Source organism: Garra rufa, chromosome 16 (genome assembly GCF_049309525.1).
Source record: "Garra rufa chromosome 16, GarRuf1.0, whole genome shotgun sequence".
Classification (NCBI taxonomy): Eukaryota; Metazoa; Chordata; class Actinopteri; order Cypriniformes; family Cyprinidae; genus Garra; species Garra rufa.
In genome coordinates, this window is record NC_133376.1 from 19,675,599 (window position 1) to 19,685,787 (window position 10,189).

At 40.9% G+C, this 10,189-nt stretch overlaps 2 protein-coding genes across 2 annotated transcripts; one reads left to right on the plus strand and one right to left on the minus strand.

Annotated features, from left to right (window-relative positions):
* Positions 1-1,903: 1,903 nt before the first annotated feature.
* On the plus strand, positions 1,904-7,043 carry LOC141288096 (transcription elongation regulator 1-like). Its single transcript, XM_073820209.1, has 8 exons — positions 1,904-1,914; positions 2,015-2,165; positions 2,929-3,093; positions 4,148-4,330; positions 4,442-4,621; positions 4,716-4,799; positions 4,929-5,029; positions 5,977-7,043. Exons 1-8 carry the CDS (start codon positions 1,904-1,906, stop codon positions 6,176-6,178), a joined length of 1,077 nt encoding a protein of 358 aa, XP_073676310.1. The 3' UTR covers positions 6,179-7,043.
* Positions 7,044-7,184: 141 nt separating this feature from the next.
* Positions 7,185-9,011, minus strand: gpr151 (G protein-coupled receptor 151). The gene has a single exon (XM_073821187.1). It carries the CDS (start codon positions 8,912-8,914, stop codon positions 7,631-7,633), a length of 1,284 nt encoding a protein of 427 aa, XP_073677288.1. The 5' UTR covers positions 8,915-9,011; the 3' UTR covers positions 7,185-7,630.
* Between the last annotated feature and the right edge of the window lie 1,178 nt (positions 9,012-10,189).

The window sequence follows — 10,189 nt, forward strand, 5'->3', positions numbered from 1 at the left end:
GGCGATGGTTTGGTTGACGTGGCGTTAGCAGATGCTGGCTCGGCTGATGTGGTGTTAGCAGGCGCTGGCTTGGCTGATGTGGCGTGAGCAGGCGCTGGCTTGGCTGACGTAGCATTAGCAGGCGTTGGCATCAGGATTATGGCTTGACGTGGTAGCTCTGGTGTGGCGGCCATCTTTGCAGCAGGCTCTGGCGTGGCGGCCATCTTTGCAGCAGGCTCTGGCGTGGCAGCCATTTTTGCAGCAGGCTCTGGCGTGGTGGCCATCTTGACCAGGAACTCAGGAACGGGAGCCATCTTGTGAACGGGCTTTGGGACGGTGGCCTTCTTGTGAACAGACTCGGGAAGGGCGGCCATCTTGGGAATTGGCTCAGGAACAGCAGCCATCTTGTGATCAGGTTCGGGGATGGCGGCCATCTTGTGAACAGGCTTGGGGGTGGCAGCCATCTTGTGAACAGGCTTGGGGATGGCGGCCATCTTGTGATCGGGCCTTGGGGTGGCAGCCATCTTGCGAGAGAAGTCAGACGTGGTAGATTTCTGGTGAGCTGAGTCCAATTGGGTGACCATCTTGAACGCGGACTCAGGAAGAATAGTCATTCCGAAAGCAGATTCTGGAAAGGCAGCCATTTTGTGAGCAGGTTCAGGAAAGGTAGCCATCTTGTGAACAGGTTCATGAAAGGTAGCCATCTTGTGAACAGGCTTTGGGTTGGTGGCCATCTTGTGCTGTAGCTCTAGGCTGGCAGACATCTTGTGCTGAGGCTCTGGGCTAGCAGACATCTTGTGCTGTGGCTTTAAGCTGGCAGACATCTTGTGCTGAGGCTCTGGGCTAGCAGACATCTTGTGCTGTGGCTTTAAGCTGGCAGACATCTTATGCTGAGGCTCTGGGCTAGCAGACATTTTGCACTGTGGCACATCTAAATCACCCACAGTTACCGGAGTATTGCAAAACAACAAGACAAAATTGATGAACTGTGCGAGAGTCCAACTGGGGTCTTCATCAGGCAAATTAAAACTGATCTCTGGATCAAGTCCACTCCAGAAGCATTCTTTCAACATGGTCTCATCACAAGGTGCCAAAAAACAATATGTAAGAAACTCCTCCACATAATGCTCGATGGGACGGCCATTTTGAAAGATGGAGCAAAGCAGACTTACGGGGTTGGACAAACTTCCTGCTGAATCCATTCTTGGTGGGTTGTACTGCTGGTGGGTAAAGCCGCTGGATCCGGGGTATGGCGAAGTATTCTGTCACAAACGGGACGACCAAGAGTGAGGATCCAAATGCAAGGCTTTATTAAGCAGATCGTAGTCAGACAGACAGGGTCGAAAACACCAGCAAACATGAACAGCGAAGACAATCCAATAGCGTAATCCAATAAACAAGCGTGGGTCAAAATCCAAGTGGGCAGTCCAAATGAAACAATGAAATGAAAACAAGAAACTAGAAAACTAAGACTAAGACTGGGAAAACAAAAACAGAACTATGGCTAGGGAACAACAAGGAGACTAGGAAACCTGAGAGCAAAGGAAAACGCTTGGTAGAGTCCGCTGGAGCAAAACAATACTTCGCGATGTGTGTGTGTGATGAGCTGGCTTTTATGTCTGATAAACAGGAAGTAACCATAGAGGCAGCAGAGGGAGCAGCAACAGTCAGTGGGGGTAAGGGCTCCCTCTGCTGGCCTGGCGTGACAATTATAATTTTTTACTTTTAAATTGACATCCCTGATTCAGTGATAACCTGACAGGGTCTCAGTTTTCACAACATCAAAGTCAAGTCATGTTTATTTTGTAGTTCTATTCACAAACTATGATATTTCAAAGCAACTTGGGAAACCCTCTGAAAAAAATCATATCTTAAAACCCTCTATGAGTAAAGGTGACTGTAGCAAGAAAAAAAAATACTGTATATGAAGTATAGGTAATGGAGATAAAAAAAAAAACCTGTCCTCCTTTTGCATTGCAGTAAATGTAAATATGCTAAATGCATAATCTAACAACCGACTTTGTTGTCTTCACAGAACAACATTCAGTGAGTTTGCTGCCAAACACGCCAAGGATTCACGCTTTAAGGCTGTTGAAAAGATGAAAGACAGAGAAGCCATTTTTATTGAATATATGACGGCCTTCAAAAAGAAGGAGAAAGAGAACTCAAAGAATCGCGGGGAGAAGGTGAGGAAATTAAGTTTATACAAAGCTGTTACCTTACTTTAACACAAGTTGAGATGTCAATCCTATTAAACTTTGGGAGGTGCTGCTTGTTATTTAACTGACATTTAATACAATAGAAGCAAGTGCTCAATAGGTACCAGGACCCCCTACCCAGACATTATTATACATTGGATAGCTCTTGCTAACTTTTTAAAATGCTCCACATTCATTGTCACATAATACACTGCTTGTTCACAGACGAATACACTTGCAGACTAAGACTAAGACACTGCTACTGTCTGTTCTTGAGCTGTAATCTGCCCTGCCGTTTGGTCCACACACTCGCTGTCTCTGTGGTTAGGGTTAAGTGCAGAGCGTCTGGGCTGATTGCCTTTGGCAGCTAAAGGTCAGCCATCAAACATTAATGCCAGTGAAATGTCACCTGTGTGGGGGGGCCATAGGTTAGGAGGGAGTGTTCACCAGGTGGGGTTCACCAGAGGATGCCCGTCTAATTCCGTGATAATCAAACCGTATTAACAACGATTAGGTGTTTTAGTCACATTTTTGAACTGTTGCAATAGCCAGTGAGAGTAGTGATTCATTAATCATTGGCTTTAGACATATATGACTGTAAATGTATAGTCAGAAGTGAAGAAACATTGTCACAGAATCCAACAATATAAGTAACTAATCATTTAACTTGCCTTTTAACTTTTTATCCCTTGAACTTTAACCATTAAGAACCAATACCCTATAGATTTATGATGCTGTTGTTTGCTTTAAGGTAAAGCAAGACTTTTTTGAGCTCCTGTCGGATTACCATGTGGATGGTCAGCAACGCTGGAGCAAAGTGAAGGAAAAAATGGAGACTGACCCTCGATACAAGGCTGTGGAAACCTCGGCAGCTCGAGAGGAACTCTTTAAGAACTATGTGGAACGTCTTGCCAAGGTTAGTGAAGCTGCTTCAACAAGTGATAAATACCATTCAGAAATGCATAAAAATATTTAGATGATAAATGCAGTTGAGGTAGGGCTGGGCAATATATCGAACGATATTGTGAGGCGCGTTTAGTCAATGAAGCCGGTGCTTTGATTAGTAGTAAATCTCCATCACGTGCGTTCCGCTCAGGTTCCGCTGTAGCGGCAATTGATACACAGAGACGTAAATCTCTGACAAGCTACGCCATATCGAGCTTAATATCGCATTCGATCATTCGCAGTCATTGTTGGATAGGTTTTAAATACACAGAAATGAATAATTTGTGGGATAAAACTGTGGGATAAAACTGTTCAGGACAAAAAAATCATTGTGGATCATTCAGGCAACAACACATTATTAGGAATCAAGCATATGTGAAATTTGAATTAGGTCATTTTTATAAATTCAACTATTATTTTGTCTTCTGTTCTATAAATCTTCTGTTCTATAAATCAAATAACAACGCCCTTCAGCCGTGATTTATTCATGATACAGCACGGCCTCTCGTACCTTATTGCTTTTATAAAACGGTTACCACACAATAAAAATATTAAAATCCAAAAATATATATTAATTTATATATATATTAAGTTGTACGTTTTCATAAAGTAAAATCATTAACTGCCTTCCGCTGTAAAAAGTAGTTCCTAACTGCTAAAGCTTTGTTTACGTTGCTAAGGGTGGTTGCTAAGGAGGTTCAATGATACACCGAATGTTGAGTGAAGCGGTCGTAGCTGTGCTGTATCGTGAATAAAACACAGCTGCTGACCAATCAGAATTGAGGAATGGAACTAACCGTTTTATAATTAAACATCTCTTGTGTGAAATATCTAATTCAGGTCAATACTAAATAAAAAAATAACATGCATTTTGTATGATCCCTCCTGTTTTGGTAAAATAATTAACATTTTGCTAATTCTGCGAGGTGTATGAAAACCTCAACTGTACTTTTACAGAATGAATAAAAGAGAAATGTAAAGACAAACATGTATTAACTACTCAGCTTTTCTTGATACCGCTCCAGAATCCAAACTCTGAGAAAGAGAAGGAGCTAGAGAAACAGGCCCGGATAGAGGCCAGTCTAAGGGAAAGAGAGCGGATGGTGCAGAGATTCCGCTCGGAGCAGACCAAAGAGATTGACCGTGAAAGAGAACAGCACAAGAGGGAGGAGGCTGTCCAGAATTTTAAAGCACTCATGTCTGATATGGTAATAGACATAGTTCAAGTATGGCTTCTTAACACAATGCCATATCTCAGTCTTGAGCCTTAATCTAAAATTGTAAAATTGTCATTCTCAATTGTTTTTTGCGTGTGACAGGTGAAGTCGTCTGATGCAAACTGGTCGGAGACGCGTCGGACCCTGAGGAAGGATCACCGCTGGGAGTCGTCCTCACTACTGGAGAGGGATGAGAAAGAGAGGCTTTTCAACGAGCACATTGAGGCCCTCGCAAAGAAGAAAAAGGAGCATTTTCGCCAACTTCTGGATGAGACTATCTCGGTACATAGTGCCCTGATTCCATTACCTGGGTCATATGTCTAACTCTGCTTGTTGTCTGTTGTTAATCTGACTCAAATTCCTTCCTCTACTTCAGATCAATTTGATGACATCTTGGAAGGAAGTGAAGAAACTCATTAAAGAAGATCCAAGATGCATCAAGTTTTCCAGCAGTGACAGAGTAAGACCTGTCTTTGCCTCTTGATAAATTTTTCAAAAACAAGTATGTGTTGCACTCTTGTCAAAATGTCATGTCTTTGTTACAGCTATTTAGTAAGTCTTCTCTAACTGTTCTTGCTGTTCACCATAGAAAAGACAGAGGGAGTTTGGTGATTACATCAAAGACAAGTATATCACAGCCAAAGCGGACTTCCGAACTCTTCTGAAAGAGACCAAGTTCATCACCTACAAGTGAGAAGCTTCAAATCTGTGATTATACAACTCCAGATTCTAATTCTACCCTATATAAATACAATTCTTTAGTAAAGGAAAACAGCACTCCTGTAGCCTTGTGGGAATCTTTTTATGATGAATGAATGCACTTTTTTGGACTTCTTATGGACTATTGAAAAATAACACCCATTCACTACCATTATAAATCTTGGAACAGCCAGGACATTTTTACATTTAACTCTGATTGTGTTAGTCTGAAAGAAGAAAGTCATATACTCCTAGAATGCCTTGAGGGTGAGTAATTCATTGGGTAATTTTTATTTTTGGATAAACTATCCCTATAATTATTGTAATTACATTATTACAGTATTTTCGTGCTATTATGCCATTATTTTTTAATTAATAGAACTACATTTTTACTTTTTCTGAATAGGCTGCTAGGCCACCCACCAGCTAAAACTCTTATTTAATACTTAGGGTTATATACATACTTACTGTTAAAAAAAAAACTTTGGACTGGTAATGTTTTTAAAGAAGTCTCTTCTGCTCATCAAACCTGCATTTATTTGAACCTAAGTACAGAAAAAAAAAAAACTAAAATCTGGACATATTTTTGAAAAATATATTTAAAATGTAACTTATTTCTATGAACAAAGCTAAATTTCAGCATCATTACTCTAGTCTTCATTGCCACATGATCGATCCTTCAGAAATCATTATGTTTCATTTTTCAGGATTCTTTTAATAGAAAGATCAAAAGATCAGTGTTTATCTCAAATGAAAAGCTTTTGTAACATTATACACTACCATTTAAAAGCTTGGAGTCAGTATAATTTTTTTATTTAGATTTTTTTAAGATGGGTTATAGTAATTAATACTTTTATTTAGCAATGATGATTTGAATTGATAAAGTGATGATAAAGTTACAAAAAATTTCTAATTGCATGTCTTTTTTTTATCTTCAGATCACGTAAGTTGATGCAGGAGTCAGAGCAGCACTTGTCAGACATAGAGAAGATCTTGCAAAAGGATAAAAGGTACCTGGTTCTGGACTGCATGTCAGAAGAGAGGCACAAACTCCTCATGGCATATGTGGAAGAGCTAGACCGCAGGGGACCACCTCCTCCTCCCACTGCCTTTGAACCTGCTCGACGCTCCACTAAATGATATCACACACCTCCCAGATAATTTTTTTCCCACTCCTTGGGCCCACACTACCACCGTTCATGATAGACTTACAGAAACGGTAAATCACTCCAGGTCGAAAGTTCTACATGTCAAACCTTTCAAAGTGAACGGTACACACCCACTTCCCCACTAAGCTCATGCCACAAAGAACATAATGGGATAACGACCAATCAATTTAGCTAAGTGTAAGACACAGAATAAGTATTCGGACCAACTGGAAGTGTTTTTGTATGATGCATTTCTAGGTCATCTCCATGAGGAGCCAGTATTTTCATGTTCTTTAACTCTTTATCCGTCCATTTGAGGGTTGAAGCCACATTAGATGCTCAGTGGTGATTGTAGACAGTCTGTCTTGTGTTTGGGTAACTGTCCTGAACGGTTTTTTGGAGGTAAGACCACCTGGTGCCTGCCAATCCTTTTTTTTGTCCTCCAGAGCTCTGCTACAGTCTCAGATGGCGAACATCCCATTTCATGTGTCCCATCTTTTGCTCCAAACTGTGATTTGCTGAAATTGGGAGAACCTCCCAGTTTTGTGAACATATTTTGGTGACTTTAGTCACCCACAGGGATATTCAAAAATGATGAAAGCCTCTCTGTGTATATGTAATTTTAACTGACTGTTGGGTTAACATGTAAGATGTTTCTAGATGATGAATATATATGGATATGTATTCATTAGTTTGTTTACAATGTGTTACAACTGACCGTATGAGCACTGGCAGTTGGCCATGTCAACTGGTCTTACGGTTTAATTTAATTGTTCAGATGTTTCTTAAAAAAAGATCTGGTTTTTTGGACTTGCTTTATGTACAGCTGAAGTTGAATAAAAGCAACCATTTTTTTACTCCTCTGATTCGGTTTTACATTTTACAGATGTGTGAAATGTATAACAGCTCAAAGCAGACCACAAAAACAACACTGCTCCGTTGTAGGTAATCTATATATACATTTATTTTACACAAATACTTTCTTTATAGCATATTTATTCATTTTCATTTCCATAAATGTGTAAAAAGGGGCAAATCTATATTAATAAAAGTTGATGTCAACATCTATTTTTAACAATACCATAGGCAGGAGAGAGCTATTCACAGCTTTTCGGCATTTTTATTGTCTTGGTGAATCTGTACGCACATGACATCACCACACACTAGTTTCTTTAGTGTTACCGCTACTCATTTTAATATATAATACATACATAATACAATACAAAACATTTCCATATACTGATAAATGATATCAAACCAGCTTTAGCACTTTTTATCATGTTAAGAAGAGTTAAACACAAACACAAAAACAAATTAAAACCATATCCATCATTGATTAGTCACAATAAGGGGACCAAGTTCAGGTGAGGTCTGATCTGTTGTGTTTTTTTTTTTTTATTCTTCCACATTGATGAAATGTAAAAGAATAGGGATTATCACTTCCTTACTGTTTTCCCTCCTTCGGATCCTGATGTTCCCAGGGCACAGGATCATTTTCCTGTGACTGGGAGGCGGTTTCTCTCTCCTGCCAGAACTGCTCTACATCTTGCAGTACTATTCCATCTTTGTTGGTCGGGCTTTCCTGCTGTCCTCCACTCTGGTCTGGTTGCTTCTCAGGCGTTTGCTCCTCTGTTCGCCCAGGCTGGTGTGGAGGAAGGTGGGCTGAAGTTTCAGGTCTTGGGGTGGGTGACTTTGGGGCAGTTGGGGTGTGCGGACCTGGCTTGTGTTGTTTCGGCTGTTGTTTGCGCAGAGTTAGTCTTCGCCACAAGCCAATGTAGCCCTCCCTGAACTCTTCAGAGAGGGCGAGAACGATGAGAGGGTTGACCAGAGAGATGGAGAACATGAGGAGCTGGGCGGAGAGAGTGAAGAGGACTGGAGGGAAGGCACCATCAGTCTCAAACGCGTGCCGCATCCAAACCCAGGACACCCATTGTGGGAGCCACATGGTGGCCATGGCCACTGTCAGGCTGAACAGCATCAGGGTGAGTTTGCGAGATCGAATCTGCGTCCGCAGGTTTTGGGTTTTGCTACACCTGCGTTGGCATCGTCCATATGCCTTCCAGAAATAAAGCAGGGCGAAACTCAGAGGTGTGCAGTAGGCCAGGAGAGGGTATGCTTTGACATACACGGACATGAAGTCATGGGCATCGACTGGAACAGCTTGAACACAAATCATTCCGTTGGCTTCTCGTTGCAGGGTGGAAAAAAGCCACTGTGGAATGGGGACCACGCACGCCATGAGCCATGTAAAGAGTAGGACTACCAGGATAGTCTTCAAACGGATGCTTACCTGCTTGGTGGGGTTACTGACATACCTGTAGCAAGCTTTGGCCATGATGGCCACGGTAAAGCTCTTTGCAGCCATGCAGGAGTGCAAGAACCAGTCGCAGGTCTTGCAGACAAACAATCCCAGGGTCCAGCTGGCACGAGAATAAGCAGTGGCTTTGAAGGGAACAGCAAAAGCCAGGACCAGACCATCAGCTAGCATGAGGTTGAGGATGAGAGCGTTGATTATGGACAGCTTACTTTTACGCGCGTTGGTGATCAGGACCCCTATAGCCGTTACATTCCCGGTGAAACCCAGGACGCAGATGACTCCTAGCACCACTGGAATCAAAACCCTCAGATCTCCGTGATCTAGGTGCTGATATCCGCTTCTCTCTAGAAACGAGCGTCTATCCACGGAACTGTTTCCAGCGCTGATATTCATAGCAGGTAATTTATCCATTTCCTCTGTGGTTAATTAGAAAATGAAGACAAATTCGGCAGTATGTGCAGAGAGAACGAAATTTTCTCTCACTCCGCGCACTTGTGGAATCGATGAGTCCCCGCGCTCTCTTCCCGCGTTTGACTAGACGGCGAGAAAGCAGAGCGACTTTATAACGGACGTTTTGATTGACAGGTGCCGTCCCCAGCTGACTGACAGCGTTTAATTTCGCCTGTCGCGATCCTCCCGAGGCCAATTAAAATGATTTCGGGTAATAAGCACTGACGGCTACACACTGAGTTAAACTTATTGCTTCTATTGTCACTGGAAATGATGGATTTTTTTATTTCCTGTCGAAGACAAAGGCTTGGTGATTGCAAATGGAAATATGAAGAAGTAGGAATGTGAATGAATTTTGATGAGAGATTTTACCTCAGTAGCGTAGACTTTCTTTCCTCGGACTCAAGTAATGTATGTTAGCATACTTTATGACACATTTAATGCCATGATGGCACTTTATAATAAGTTATTTGTAGCTTTTATAATGTTTCCCGTATTTATAGCCTGTATCGTGTATTCATATCCAAATAGGACATAACGGGACTTGAGTTTTTCTCATGGTAGGTTTGTATATTTGAATTATAAACACATTTAGTTCAAGCCACAAAAAAAAAAAAAAAACTTGTGCAGTTGAGGTCAAAGTTTACATACACCTTGCAGAATCTGCAAAAATGTTAAATATTTTACCAAAATAAGAGGATCATACAAAATGCATGTTATTTTTTATTTAGTATTGACCTGAATAAGATATTTCATATGGAAGACATGTAGTCCACACGAGAACATAATAGTTGAAATTAAAAAAAAAGTTTACATATACTTGATTCTTAATACTCTGTTGTTATGTGAATGATTCAGTTTTTTTTTTTAAGTGATAGTTGTTTATAAGTCCCTTGTCTGTCCCTCAGTTGTCCTCAGTGTGAAAAGATGGATCTCAAAGTCATACAGTTATTGTTGGAAAGGGTTCAAATAAACAAAAATGATGAAAACCCAAATAATTTGTGGGATTTTTCTGAAGAACAGCAGGCAGTTTAACTGTTCAGGACAAAGAAGGGATTAACAACTATCAAAAAAACAAAAAAAAAAAAAACAGCTGTGGATCATTCAGGTAACAACACAGAATCAAGTGTAGGCCTATGTAAACTTTGAACAGGGTCATTTTAATGAATTCAGCTATTATTTTCTCATGTAGGCTATATATAGACGTTATATATGTGAAATATCTCATTCAGGTCA